Source organism: Emys orbicularis, chromosome 8, assembly GCF_028017835.1.
Source record: "Emys orbicularis isolate rEmyOrb1 chromosome 8, rEmyOrb1.hap1, whole genome shotgun sequence".
Lineage (NCBI taxonomy): Eukaryota > Metazoa > Chordata > Testudines > Emydidae > Emys > Emys orbicularis.
In genome coordinates this window covers 80,787,035-80,802,792 of record NC_088690.1, presented here as the reverse complement: position 1 = coordinate 80,802,792, position 15,758 = coordinate 80,787,035, and the positions used below count along the sequence as shown (strand labels likewise).

The 15,758-nt window shown below is 45.0% G+C and overlaps 1 protein-coding gene across 1 annotated transcript in view; it reads left to right on the top strand.

Moving 5' to 3' along the window:
* The first annotated feature begins 281 nt into the window (after positions 1–281).
* Positions 282–15,758, top strand: part of FGF18 (fibroblast growth factor 18) — a 67,248-nt gene continuing 51,771 nt past the window's right edge. The window contains exons 1-3 of the mRNA XM_065409984.1: positions 282–294; positions 525–619; positions 10,315–10,495. Coding sequence (XP_065266056.1) covers positions 282–294; positions 525–619; positions 10,315–10,495 — 289 coding nt within the window. The remainder of the gene's footprint in view (positions 295–524; positions 620–10,314; positions 10,496–15,758) is intronic.

Here is a 15,758-nt window from a genome sequence, read left to right as displayed (position 1 = left end):
GCATGGCATTGTCAGAGTAATAATTATAGAAGTCTGCATTTGTATAGAGGAGGCAGGGCTGCCTGTTGGCTAGAGTAGGAGGTCTGAGAGTGGACTGCTGGGGCTGGTTTTTCAGTTGTACTTGAGGAATGCTGGCTAAGCCTTCAGAGTGTGAGTGTGTGTGTGTGCTCGCGTAGGAACCCTTTGTGCATTCCTGATGCTGGACCTGACTCTGTACTGGCCTGATGGCCAGCATAAATTAAAGCAAACTCAGGGCTGCTTTTATACCATGTCAGCTCGACATGGCTGTTGGAGGTAGGGATGCAATGACCTTGCCCCCTTTCCCTTGACTTGCACCCACTCCCTTGGCCAGGAGCCGGGTATGAAGGATTTCCCAACAGAATGAGAATTCACTGGGTGGATCCACAGGCTTCTCAGGGCAGATTTGCACTGACATAGCAGTACACAGCTTCCCCTAATAGACCTGAGAACTGGGCCCTAGGGCTGTGTTCATAGGTCTACCATTGACTCATTTGGGCAAATAGTTCATCCCTTCTGTGCCTTTGGTTTTTTCCTTTTATCCAATGCTCTAATCTGTGGCACTACTAGACATAGGGCATGCCTATGCTTCGAGCTGGAGGTGTGATTTCCAGCTCTAGGAGACATGCCTGCACTAGTTCTGATCGAGTCAGCATGTGTAGCCATGGTGGCATGGGCAGCGATAAGGGCCAGCTGCCCGGTGTACGTCCCTAGCGTCTTGAATGGGTACGTACTTGGGGATGCCAACCCCTCCTGCCATTTGCGCTGCCATGGCAACATTTCTATTTTAGGGCACTAGCTCGCTCAGAGCTAGTTGTGAGTGTTTCCTTGATCTGGAAATTATGCCTCTAGCTTGAAGTGCAGACGTACCCTTAGTTAGCTGATATTTGTGAAGAGCTGTGAAATTCTCAGAGGAAAAATGCCCCAAATGCTTTTATCAACACACAAGTTGTATTGGTAAAATAAGTTCTAAATAGAGCTGGTTGGATTTTTTTCCCAAGGACAATATTGGCTTTTTGGTGGGGGAAAAAATCAAAACCACCAAAATATTTCAGATGAAAAAATGAAATAGTTTGATTTGAAAATGCCTCATGGGAGTTGGAGTTTGGGTGTCTCATGCTACTTATTAGGCTGGACTCCCTGATAGAACTTCATCACCCATGATGCACCATGTTCTACCCTCTTGGAGAGGAGAGGCAGTGCATTGTGGGAATATCATGGATGTGACATATCATGCAAGATGAAGTCTGGCTGGGGACTGGCCGATACAGGAGAATGGGGACATGAGTTCACCACAGCAGTCTATCCAAATAGAAATATGACAGGCTTTGGCTGAAAATGCCTCTGTTTTGGCTGTTCAGTTTTTTAACCCGAAAAACAGAAATTCTCCATGGAAAGAAGATATTTTCACTAAAACAGCATAGCCTCATCAGAAACCCAGTTTTCCATTGACAAACAGTTTTGATGGCAGATTTTTGACGAGCCTTGGTTTTTAAATAGATTTACTAGGTGGGTGCAGTTGAGGTACAGCCACCCCATACTTACTGTGCAGTATAGACCTGCATAGAGAGTTGCTGAGCAGTGCTCTCGTCTCTGAGCCCCTGCTGTGATTTTGAATACATTTGCTTCTTTCTGTCACATTAATTTCCCAATGTGCTTCCAAGCACAAAGAAGCGAATATGTCATTGTTAGCTCAAGACACATCCAATCCAGTCCCACTTCTAACTAGGTTGTATAACCTGAACCTAACAACATCCTGGCTGGCAATTGACTTTGCAATAAAGAAGAGGAAACAGCAGCAAATAAATGGTGCACTATGTTTCAACATATGCCTAAAATATCCACTCTGGAGGTGGTCTTGCAAATATTTCTAATTGTAATTGACATAGGGGAATTTTGCCAAAACCATGGAAGCAAAGGAACTATTATTAGCTACCTTTACAAACCTGGGAAAGAGCCATCTTGGATATCCTCTTGTTGACCTTATTAACTTTCATGTCTTTAGAAGGTCACAGAGAAAATCATTAATATTCAGTTGGTTCAGTGGATGAAAGGTAATAAGTATTTCCTGCTTATCAGAGTGGGTTTTGAAAGGACTTTGAATCACTTGATTTGTTTATCTTTTGAAATCAATAAGGCCCTTACTAAGAGGGATTTTGTATTTTTATTTTAAATTTGGGAAAGGCATATGATCTGTTATCTAATGAGGTTCGGGGCCTCTGTTAAACTGTATGATACGAAGCAAAAAGTCAGGAAATTCCAAAGTCCAGCTTCCAACGGCAGTGTTAATTTGGCCATGTTGGGGTCTCATATATCTCCTAACACTTCATGACACCAACAATAGCATTAAACGGAAAATTAAAAATAGAAAATTCTATATTTGTAGAATATACAGGGTGCTGGATTAAAGACCAGATCTTGTACACGATTGGGCATAATTAGGACTTCAGTGGCATTACTTACCTGCTTAAACATGTGCATAGGTGTTTGCAGACTCGTGACATAAATGTGTGCAGGACTGAGCCCCAGTGTTGCAATCAGAATGGTGATTTTGTTGCACTTCTTGGCTATTTCCTTGATTTTTCTTAACTGTGAAACCTCAGTGTTGCATTAACACAGATTTTTTTCATTTAATATGAACATGATCTAATCCTTAAAATTCTTCTTAAAATTAATTACTAATTCTAAAAGCTACTTAAATAAAAATCCTTTTTTTTTTTTTTTTAAAGTGGACTGCACAAAGCATGTGAGAAGATACTGTAGTGTACAATCCCTTATTGTCTGGAGATGGATAAGATGTCATCTCTAGTTTCTATGATTGTTTGCTTGAAATCAGGTTTGGGTTGAGTGGCTACAGTCTGGATCTTTAGACAGGTAAAACAAAAGAAGCAGCTCTACTCATGGGTGAAGAGAGAGATTTCCCATGTTCAGAAATGCACACATTTCTGGTGGAGCATTTGGGATACATCACTCATTTAAAATGCTCACTGGTTTTCTAGCAGGGATATTATTTAATCCCACACATAAACTTTTATACTGCTAGTTGTATTTTTACAATGGCTTTGTAGCTGTATATCATTACATCTTTCAGTAATAATAGGACTGTTAAATATGTATGGGACTGCTTAAAAAGAAAAATAATGCAACAATAAAATATGAAATCTGAACTTGATACTGTCCTTTAGTTACTAAGATTTTATTGAATATAAACAATTATTGACAATACAGTTGGTTGGAAGGACATACTGCTAGTTACTATGAGTGGCTGAAGTTCCCCTTCATGGAGAGCATATTAGTAGAAAACGATTATTAGACAGTTTTGCACCCCAATCATGCAAAATGAAATAAACACAAAATTCACAACACAATGGTGGCGGGTATATACTGTGGCTACATATTCCCTGTGACATAGGGAATCATCTTCCAGTCTTCTGGGATTGTCCCAAATTGAAAGGTTTCTGGCCTGGTGTTAGAAAATGATGTAAGAGTAATTTCAGTCGCTATCTCCCCACTCATTCCTATTATTACAATGTTAGGAAAATGTCCTGATTTGCCAAAATTAAACAAGGGTTTAGAATTTTTTGTCACTGCAGACAATAGTGCAGTTTGGCCTGATCCTTCAAACACTTACATGTGAACTTACCTTTATACACGTGAGCAGCCCTACTGAGGGGTCTGCTCACTTAACTTTGGGCCTGAGCCAAAGTCCAAAGTGGGAAAGGATCCCACTGATACCATGGGGTTTGGAACAAGCCCTTTACATGTTAGCAGGCTCAGGGCCTATGGTTGCCAAACCAAATAACATTTGTGGAAATGTGGTTGATGAGAAGAAAAGAAAAGAGAAACATTCTTTTAAATGTGATGTTTCAATATACAGCAATAATAGATATTAATTAAAATGCTTAAGTTTTCAAGAGTAGCTGGTAACACAGAGATATGTTTCCGTTCTCCTGTTTGTTTGTAACTGCAATAAGAATACTTTTTTTGGAAAAAAGACACTTGTCTTTAGGTGACCCGCGGGACTGAGCTTTGGTTACCGTACATCAGCAGGCCAATATTACTGATTCACTTTTCTGGAGACTTATGAAATGGAATCTCTAGTATGGCATGCGAGTATAGGTTTTATTTGATTAAATGAACAATACGTGACATATTGATTGTTGATTATATTGCTATTCAGTGCTATGGGCCAGATACAACCTAAACTGGCACAGCTAATTCACCCTGGCCTTGATTCAGCAAAGCATCCCTTTTCAATAAAGCAATTAGGCTCACACTTATCTGTAAGCAGATGCTTAAATTCCAGTGATTTCATTGATTAAGTGCTTTGCTGAATCAGGGCCCGTGTGTCCAAGGGGGAGAGCAGGTAGGGCTATCTCTGCTTACTCTCTGACAGGGCTTCTGCCCCAGCAGAGCAGTTTTAAAGGTATGTCTTCACTGCACTTAACTCGAGTAATCTACGGTCAAATCAACTCCTATTGAATTAACTCATGTGAGAATGCCCCTCTGGGAAGCAACACTTCAGCTGCACAGAGTGTGTGTAAGCTGCTGTAAATTGTGTAGCCCCCTCCCCGAGGTGTGGCTCAAGCCTCCTGCCTGGGGCTGGCTGTGTTTATGGGGAGCAGCTTCTCTCCGCACATGTCTTGAGTCCTCGTCAGTTCTCTTCAGTGACACCTGGTACCTGCACCAAGGTACCTTTTCACTGTGACCATGACACACAAGGTGCTGTCCCTTGGGAAAATGAATAGTGCTACCAGTGCCAGCAAGGAATATAAATCCCCGTACACAAGAAACAATGAGGTACATCACCACAAACCCCAGCAAAGAAATGATACACCCAAAAGTAACAATATGACAAAGGGGGACTTTACTGGGACCATGAAAATAGGCTCTGGGGAGGAAAGGGTTAGGATTAACTAATCTTTAACCTCAACAACTCAACATGTTTCCCACCTCCCAACACTCTCAGCACTTCCCAACCCCTAGCTACCTCCCGGGCACCTTGCCAGCAGATGGCACGCTGAGATTGAGTGCATTGGCCAGCTTACACAAAAAGGGTCCCTTTACAGTGTCTTGGCCCCTGGGTGGGGCAGAATCCCTCCCTGGCCTGCAGTCCCGTGGAGGGCACAGCTGGCTCTCAGTAACTGGTACCAGGTTGGATCTCTGCCACTCTTGATGCTGGTCTCTGCAGGGCTGGCACTGCCTGACCCATGCACTAGATTCCCCACAGCAGTTCAAAGATTCCTTTGTGGGGAATGGGAGTTAATTAGAGACTCCCTTCGCTGTTCTGCTTCTCTTGCAGTTCCCAAGATCAAAACTAAAACTAAATCTACACTATCTGTCTGTATCAGGCTGAGCCATGTCACCCATGAGGAAGCCTTCCTATTGGCCTCATACGGAGTATTTAGTTCATTCTGTCCCCACCCCGGACTCTAAGCATGCATGAAATGGTAATCCACAGAGTAGGACCCCCCCTAGAGGCTCAGCCCAAATAGGGGTTACAGTTGTACTATAACCCGCTGTAGCCTATACCCACTGACGGGCAGGCCAACTCAAGATAAAAGCACCAGCCTGCTCAGATTAAGGATTTGTATGTATGGATGGGACTCAAATTAATCCTGCAATGAAGACAAGCCCTAAACTGTGGTGAAGCCCTACTGAAGGAGGCAATGGCAGAGGCAAGCCACTTAACTTCTTTTGGTTGCAGTTTTCAGGGGCGGCAGGTTTGTATAATTTATGGTGGTGCCCAGAACGAGTCCCAGTCCCACCCTCCACATCTGATATTGGTGCACATAACAGAATTAATGGGGTAGGGCCGAGGGGTTTGGACTATGGGAGGGGGCTCAGGGCTGCGGCACAGGGTTGGGGTGTGGGGGGGTGAGGGCTCTGGCTGGGGCTGGGGATGAGGGGTTTTGGGTGTGGGAGGGGCTCAGGGCTGGGGCAGAAGGTTGGGGTATGAGGGCTCTGGCTCGTGCTGGGGATGAGGGGTTTGGGGTGTGGGAGGGGCTCAGGGCTAGGGCTGAGGGTTGGGGTGCTGGGGTGAGGGCTGCAGGGTAGGTTGGGGATGAGGGGTTCACAGTGCAGGAGGGGGCTCAGGGCTAGGGCAGAGGGTTAGGGTATGAGGGTGAGGGCTCTGGCTGGGGTGTAGGCTCTGGGGATGAGGAGTTCGGGATGCAGGCAGGCTGTCCAGGGGCTGGGGCCAGAGAGGAGGACTCCACAGTCCCCCCAGCCCACTCCCCACCAGCAGCACACTCACCTGGCACCGTCACGGCACGTGCTCCTAGGGGCCAGGCCCCTCTCAGGTCCAGGAAGCCCCCTCGCTTCCCCTGTGGTGGGTGCCAGGGTGGGAGGGAAGGGCTGCCATCATGTGTGTGCCTCCTCCCTCCGCAGGCGGTGGCTGCCGCTGGCACCGCTCCCTTTTGTAGCCGGCAGCGGCTGACAAGGGAGCGCAGCGTGGAGCAGCAGGGCAGACGCCCACTGCCCAGGGTGAAGACAGGGATGTTTCCAGGGAGGTGCGTGGGGGCGGTAGGTGGGGCCAGGGGAGAGACCCGGGCCCGAATATTGGTGGAGCTGGGCCCCCAGGCCCTGAATTTGCTAGAGCATGGGCACCACGGGACCATATAACTCGCTGCCTCTGGCAGTTTCCCCATCATTCCAGGAGTGCCAGGAAGGTTAATTAGGTGAAGAGTACTTTGAAAATATTAATTTAAAACCCAATCTTGCAATCTACTAATATGCAGACTGATCCTTACACCCATGCAGAGTCTTATTACAACCAATATGACTCCATACATGCACAAGGGTCTGCCCCTGCAGTTCAGACTGCAGGGACAGTGCCCAAGTATTGTCATTATTAGGCATATAGATGACCTTAAATCTGGATTTAATTCATCTGGTATTTTGTATTTATTAGACACATCTCCTAGCTTCCTCTTCTAAATTTGAGAGAAGAACTCTGCTCTAAGGGGATAACAACAGAGGCCCTAATCCTTCAAAGATTTATGCATGTACTTTAATTTTAAACTCACTGACTAATCCCATTGATTATAGGACTATCAATACGACTACCCACAGTGCATAAAATAACTCATATTCATAGATTCATAGATCCGAGGACTGGAAGGGACCTCGAGAGGTCATTGAGTCCAGTCCCCTGCCCGCATGGTCAGGTGCAAGTCTCTGCAGGATCAGGGCCTATAATGCTCCCAGTGAGCTGTACACATAGTTCAAGGAGACTGGGAAGGAGTTATGGTCCTTCTGGCCATGTGAGTTTGTGGGCTAGTGAATAGGGGGAAACACTACTGATGTAGAAATCAAACTTAGCCAGGGTAAAGCAGGGGTGAAACTATGCCAACATAACAGGTATTTTTGTGTGATGGTACAGTCCAAATTTGGCTTGGCAAATTTGTGGCCTTTGTGACTGGAAGTCTCCCTCCAAAACCCCCCAAATCCCACCTTTTTATTTTTTCTAGAAAAATCTGCAACTCATTAACATGTGGTGAAAGCAATGCAACAATGCAATCTTGATTGCAAAATCTCTTTTAAATCTTAATATTATGGAGTCAAAGTCTTAACTGCAAAGCCCCTTGTTTTTGTGGTGTGAGGCAGAGCGTCAACATTATTTGAACATCTCTTTTTTGGTACACCTCTACCCCGATATAACGCTGTCCTTGGGAGCCAAAAAATCTTACCACGTTATAGGTGAAACCGCATTATATCGAACTTGCTTTGATCCGCTGGAGTGCGCAGCCCCGCCCTCCCCCCCGGAGCACTGCTTTACCACGTTATATCTGAATTCATGTTATATCGGGTCGCGTTATATCGGGGTAGAGGTGTAGTTTAATTTTCTTTGTTAGAAGTTTCATTTGGGTGAGTGGGGTGGGGAAGAATAATAAGAAGGGGAAATTGGCTATTGACAGTGCAGGCCTAATCTTGCTCATTTTACTCTCACACATAGCCCCAATGATTTGGGTGAGTATGATTAGCAGGACTTGATTAGTTCAGGGTGGGAAGCTCCTTTAACCTTGTGTACTGTATAGCATGTGGATGAGCCTGCTATTTCTGCTGTTAGTCTTTAATCTGCAGGACGTTGCTTCTCGCTGTTCCATTTTCTGAGAGTGGGAATTATTGCTATTGTTAGTTGAATAATTCCTTCATTGAATTTGTCACCTTGAATGTGTTGATAGACAATCACTATGTCTCCTTGAGTCTTCTCTTCTGCAGTCTGTATACGTTTAACGTCCCCAATCTCTTCTTGGCTCTCTTATCTGAACACTTGGGATACAAATATCATAATTCCAGTGTTTAACAAGGGCTGTAAAGTCGATCCTGCATTTTATAGACCCATGACCTTCATTGATGTGGCAGCTACAGTGAATAAAAGTTTTTGTTGATTAAGTTGCTCAGTGAGGGGCTGAGTTTTGAGAAGGACGGACTATTTTAAAATTTTTTCCCTCCTGCTACTGATCAGTGTCTTGTGTCTTTTCACCAACTTGATAGATGCGCAAGTATTTGAAAGTAAACGCTCTTTTCAGGTTCGGACTTTCCGGTAGCATTTGACTCTATAGCGAGAAACCTGCACTGTTGCAAGACGATGGAAGAAGGGACTGAAGTGGTCTGGGTTTGCTTTGTGTGGCCATCCATTCCTGTATGTGTCTCAGATTGGAATGGGACAGAATTGGGGCTTACCTACCCCTTTTCCTTTGTGAGTGGCATCCCTCTGTACATACTTGCTCCTTTTCTCTTTGATTTATACATGAATTCTACTGTTTCCAAGCTAGAAGGACCAGAATTTTATGGCCCAAATATATTAGGCACAGAAGTAGCATTTCTCCTTTGGCTGAAAATCACCCCATTGTAGAGGTGCAGCACAATGCCTGACCATCACTAAATTCCCACTTGTGTCCTCTTTTGCTGTGAGACTCACCCCACATGTAGATGGTCCACAGTTTAGTTCATTAGATCCCACCGACACCAGAGAATTTAGCCAATAAACATTGTTTGCCTTGGCCAAACTAAAACTGCACCAATGTAAAGTAGGGTTTTTTAGTAGCTCAAGAGTTCTATGCTTCTTTTGCTTGGTGGATGACAATATGCCAGACTCTCTTAATTTATTATCATTTGAGGGTAATCTGCCATCGAAATATAGTCTAAGTCTCATGGGTAGAATCAAACAAAAGGTAAAAAAAGGCTCCTCTGAGTATCATTAGATTTAGATACCAGATTGATTTCTATTTTTTGCCAGCTACTTCTCAGATATTTGAAACTTGAATTAATACAGGTAATTAATGTCTGGGGCTGAAGTGTTAAAGGGGCCTTGATGATACTTCCACTCTGAAACCCATTCAGAAAGGCCTACTAAAGAAAGTTCTTGGTTGACTAGTCATCTGATTTATACTGAGTTGGGATGTCTCTAACTGGAGGCAGAAATTGGTTTATGCTTTGGCAAATATGAGAAAATGTAAGCTAAAGCTGGATGCTAGATCTCCAGAGAGGTGTCTGCTGCCAAAGGGAGTTGTTAGTTCTTTAAAGCTTCAGTTAACTAAAGTTAATTCTACTCAAAGAGCCAAAGGCCATAAAAATAGTGGAAAATGGCTAAGCAGAGGAACCCTGCTGATAATTGCTCATTCTGGAAAGCCTGCTCTTGCCCTCTGGTCCAAGTGGCCTTGTTCTCAGATAGCCAGCTCAGGCAGATGCACAGGAATAGACCTTATGCAATCAACTGACTCTGCTACTCAGAAAAGCAGATTTTTCTAACTCAACAGATTTTTCTCTGTGTGTGTATTTAGAGCCAGATCTATTGACTGTAGTGACAAAAATAGGGGTTTTCTTCCTTTTTAATGAAGTTGGCAGAACCAGCACAGCTATTGGAGCTGGAGCTGGGATTCTTCCTTGTGCATTACCAGAATTGTTTACTGTGTTCCAATTACAGACCCAATCACTCATACTTGTGTAAGCCCTTTGGCAGTGGTGGAGCCTACCCAGGTGTCAGTGAGCGCATCATTTGAAGACAGTGGCATTGTGCAGGTTTAAATCAGGACAGAATTGAGCCTGCAGGAGCTTTTATTACTGAGAATGATACATGAGAAGAATGAAACCCAGTTTCTTTGTCAGCACCTAGGTAGAACTTTACTTGGAGCACTTGAACCTGCAGCCTTTATCCACATGACCACCAATGAAGTCAAGCCACAGTAGACTATTTCTGTGTGATGCGCTCTCTGGCAGGCTTGGTTTGTTGTCTTCATAGGCAAGATGCTGTATCTGTTTCATGGTCTATTGTCTCTCTCTTTTCATCAGATGTTCCTTGCCGAGGAGAATGTGGATTTTCGGATACACGTGGAGAATCAGACACGAGCAAGGGACGATGTGAGCAGGAAGCAGCTTAGACTCTACCAGCTGTACAGCAGAACGAGTGGGAAACACATCCAAGTTCTAGGCAGGAGGATCAGTGCTAAGGGGGAAGATGGAGACAAATATGGTAAGAATATTAACCATGACCCATCCAGGGTCAGTATAGAGGTTTGAAATGAATGTGTGAGAACAAATGGAAAGATGGGTCACAGCCTTGCCCTAGAACAGGCTTCCTGTATCTTAGCTTATGCAAGGGGTGCATCAGAAAAATGAAGCTGTGAAATTGAATTAGAAAAGCTGTTTGTTCCTGAAACCCTTTGAGATGTCCTTGGCAAAGATGCTTTCAATCAACTTGATGCAGACCCCTCACTAGCAGGGATTTAGAATTGGATACTGTAAGGTACTGAGTGCTGCTCCCACTCAAATACATTGGAGTCAAGAGACATTTCAGCGTCTTGCAGGATGAGATCCAGGGAATCAAAGAGCCCATCATTTTAGTTTCCTGTGAGTGCACCACTCAGTCTAGCAAAACACACAACTGCATCCTATCAAAAGGAAAATAGAAGCGTTTTATGAAACTTCATCTGTGTAATCCTATTTCTTTCTCTTTTCTGAACACTGCATGTTGTGCCTCATTGACTGTTGCCCTATGGTTTGGCCCATTGGTTGATATGTCGCTGCAGAAATTCATGAACATATATTGTCTCTCACTGTGTATGATATAAATATGAGCATTGGGATGTGGGGTGAAGGGGGAACTTTTTTGAAAATAATTCTCTCTCTCAGGGAACTGCACACATTAACGTGCAGTACATGCCTGGCATAGAGGTGTGCCACACAGGGACGGCCTCTGCCAGTGTGCAAGGAGCATGTAAAGTGGGGCAGGTTAAGGCCTGTGTGCCACTGGAGAAATAGTTCAGAAATAGCTGATCTTTGTGAAAATGACCCTTCTGGTATTGCCAAAGCCCTAGTTAGTTCTACAGCATGCCCTTTACATAGCTAAGAAAGGCCAGGTGGGCCGGCTTCTAGATGCTGCCTTTGCTTTTCCAACATTTCTAAGTAATGTGGGGTGGAGAAGACCATTTGGTTGCTGATTTTAGGCCATTAGGCTGCTTTTGTCATGTTTCTGTCCCTTTTGTGCCTGCACAGTCGTCATAAGTGCTCCTCCTAGGCCCCAGGATGGGGAATATATTCCAGAAGAGGAGGATGCTGAGGTCCCATAGGGAACTGTGCAGTGGACAGGAGGGCCAACCCTGGACCTGCACCAAGTGACTGGCAGCATGGAGCCCTGCCTTTTTGGGGGTCCCCTCCTGTCATGCGCTGAGGTGCTCCTCCCTCAATGACCTGCTGCAGCCCACCCACCTTGGAAGCCCAGTCCACTCCCAGTTGCTGAAAAGCTCCCTACCACCCTTGTTGTGACCCACCCCCAGTAATGACAGCCCCCCCCAACCCATCTATTCCAGTTACTAAAACCCTCTTGCATCATCCTAATAACAAGCCTCCCTGACCAGCTGCAAACCCCTCCCACCTCTAGACGGGCTGTAAGGGTTGTGGAAACCTGCTCAGCATCACACATGGCACAGGGACACTCAAAGCATGATAATCCATGTGGCAGTGAGTGGGGCCTTAGATGCAGGATGTGGCCCCTGTGATAATGGAGCGGAGATATGTCAGAGTCAGGGATGTGAAGAACCATCTGTGCAACAGCCAACGCTGACTACCAAGGCGATGGCATAGAATGAATTATTTTCCAGAAATGCCCCCAGAGGCTTTGTTAAGGCATCACCTCTGATCAGGACCAGGGATAGACCTAACGCAGGACCCTGGATCTGAACACTCTTGAACTTTGGATCCAGATCTGAAAGTTGTTGGTTAGGTGTATCTCTAACACAGAGTCTGGAGGACATCTTTGTCTCACACCTGTTGTTTGACCCTTTCTCCTGCTCCACATCCTCTCTTCTTCCTCCTTTGGAGTATAATTTTCATCATTTCTGAATCTGGCCCACTGAGTCAGAGTCAGGATTAGATTTTTGGGAATCCCTGATTCCCAATCCCATGCTTGTTCCTCTAGAGCATGCTGCCTGTCTTGGACTATGCTGCCTTTCATAGGGTGAAACTCTCTTCCACCTCATGCATTGGTCAACACAGAAAGAGGCAATAACATTGGCAATGGATGTAAAAGAGAGTCACAGTGTTGCAGGGAGAGTGGGAGCCTGTCTGAGAAGTTGCAACAAAGGAAAAGGTGCCCGAGCGTATGAAATAGCTCCAAAGGCTGCTGCTGCGGGCACAAGTCTAGAGAAGAAGGAAGTGTGTGGGAATCACAACCGGAACAAGGTATAATATGATGTGTTTTCCACAGGCGCCTCCAAACACTGAAGAATTACTTCAGAGAGGATGCAGGCTGGTGGGTAGGTGGGGGCAGTCTTCCCTAACCTGGGAGTTTGAACCCTTTCATCTGCCTCTTCCAGATGACACTCGAACTCCCCAGCTGCTGTGTCACTCTTTGGATGGGAGGGTGGTTTAGGGCTTAGTCTTCAAGCGAAGAGATGACCTTTCTTTCTGAATATCCAGCATCCAACTAATTCATTACAAGGATGGAGAGGGTTTTATTTGGGTTTTCAGGGAAGGGAGAGTTGGCTGATTTATTGCAGGCCTTACTGACTTGTGTGCAAACTTTCCTTGCCTCTTGGCTAAAGAGGATGCATAGAAATGGAGTCAAAATGAGGTCCCAGGCAGTGCTGTGGTGATTTCAGAGCTCATAGACTCATAGATCACTACTGCACAATTTCATGCAGCTTCAGATCAGTAAAATAACAAACTGTAATGTGTATTAGACCAGTGGTTCTCAAAGCCGGTCCCCCGCTTGTTCAGGGAAAGCCCCTGGCGGGCCGGGACGGTTTGTTTACCTGCCGTGTCCACAGGTTCGGCCGATCGCGGCTCCCGCTGGCCGCGGTTTGCTGCTCCAGGCCAATGGGGGCTGTGGGAAGGGCGGCCAGCACATCCCTCAGCCCGCGTCACTTCCCGCAGCCCCCATTGGCCTGGAGCGGCGAACCGCGGCCAGTGGGAGCTGCGATCGGCTGAACCTGAGGACACGGCAGGTAAACAAACCGGTCCGGCCCACCAGGGACTTTCCTTGAACAAGCGGCGGACCGGCTTTGAGAACCACTGCATTAGACAGCTGCTGTAGGAAGAAACCAAAATCTAAACAGAGGAAGTATGGCAGCTTAACCACCTGATATGGGTGTGCTTATGCCATTTGTAAGGACAAACACAAGTTCTGAGGTCCATAAAATAGCTAATGTAATAATCTGGGGATTCAATTTTGGGTTTGTGCAAAGCAGCCTTCGCTCTGAGGCCAGGATCTGGCCCCATGTGTCTGATTTATTAAACAGAAAATTAAGTCTGTTAATAGAATTAATTGAGTCAGTTTAATCCTTTTAGTCGGATGGATTTTATCCCTTCTCAAACATATGAAAATCCATTTGAACAGATAAGTCAATTATCAGACTAAATTAAATCTAATAACAATGCCTACTGCTTTCAGAAACACTAATTAATCTAAATATACTTACCTATCTCACTAGGGGGGTGGTGAGGCTTAATTGCTGTTCCTAAAGTGCTCTGATATCCTCAGATAAAAGGTGATATATATATATATGCAAAAATACTGTCTCTTAACCTATTTAATGAAAAGACTGACAATCTATTTACAGATTACACGTTTATTTTGGACCCTTTAATCTATTCTGATGTAGTTTGCTCTGGCCCAGAAAAAACAATATTCTTGTTACAAACTTATTACTACTTTACCAGGTGTCTAAGTGGTTCTTTTCATTCACAAAATGAAATGGGCTGGAAGGGGGTGGGGGGAGGGAAGAAGGACTTGGAACCTTTATATTCTATCTCAGATAAATGGTACAGATAGGCGAGATAGAGATCAGTGACCTGAAACACTAGAGCCTTTCATTTATTTTCATTTCACAAAAGGCAGAAGACATTCTATACTGTTTGTTCACTATCTTTGTGTCTGGTTCACTTGGTTGGATGTAGCTCTCTAGGATGGGTGAAGGCACTTTGGCTCATTTGTACTTCACAGCTGTGTGGTTTTGTTTTAAAGTATATTTGTCACAGTCTAAGGTTGTACCGGAGGGTGTGTGTGTGTGTGTTTAAAGTTATATCCAGGAGAAGTGATTTCCCTGCCCTTCACTGTTGTGTGGCATGCTTTGCACCAGTTGACCCCTTGGCTGGTGCATTCCTCCCCAGAGATGGCAGTATTTCAGTGGTGGGTGACTTATGGCCGGAGCAAGGCCTTGCACCACTTAAGCCATAAAAATAGAGGCTTAAGTGAGACCTTGTGCTGGCCCTCTGTCCTGGGATTAATTTTACCCACAGTGAGTAAATTGCTTTGGGATTCTTACGGATGGAAGGTGTTATATGTAGGTTTATTATTATTATTTTATTATAATTTGTTATTAGAGGGTATTTTTCTCTAAAGCACAGTCATGCCAGTATTGCACTAGTGTGACCCTTGTCAAAATTTTCCACAGGAATGACCCCAACACTCCAGTTTACAATAGCGTTTTGGGCTAGTGCGGTAATATCCTTTATAATTGGGGACAGCACCAGAAGTGAGGAGCCCCCCATCCTAAACTGTCTTTCAGTTTCCAAGCCCTTCATCTTTAGACTTCCAGCCTCTCTGAGGACCTGATCCCAAGCCCATTAAAGTCCATTGAAAGACTCTCGCTGACCTTCTTGGGTTTTGGATCAAACCCTAGTTGCCTGTGAGAAAAGATGGGCTATACATTGTTGACAGAATATTAACAAGTCTGGGCCCTGGCAGATCCTAGCGGGAAGCAAATTCCAGAGACAAGGAGAATATCCTGTGTCAGTAGCTCCCCCTGCTTATCAAGGAGGATCATCTCCAGTGTCTCCACTCACATCAGCTATGGCATTATGACCCAGGGAGAGAGTCAGTCTCTCCAGTAGTCAGGTCTTGAACCTTAAAGGTTAAATCTGGCACTGGTATACCACCTGGAAACTTATGGGGAGCCAGAGCAACTCTGAGTATCGGTGCTATATCCCCTGTGTGATGGACCACTCAGCTGTGATCACTGCATTCAGTACTAGCTTGAGCTTCCAGTTGGTGCCGGTGTACAAGCCCATGTAGAGCATTTTATATCAGTATAGACATCAGACACAATCCTTCCCTGCTGGAGACTTCCATTTGTGGAGTAGGTTGGCTCAGTGCTGGGGGGTGGGAAGCGTGTAAATAGCCTCCTGTAATTGCTGAATTCCTTCTTAGGTTTCAGTCAGCCTGTGCTTTCTGAAATTAACGAGCTAATGTAGCAGTTCTTTGGGCTTGGCAGGCTGACAGCTAGCCTAGAACTCTC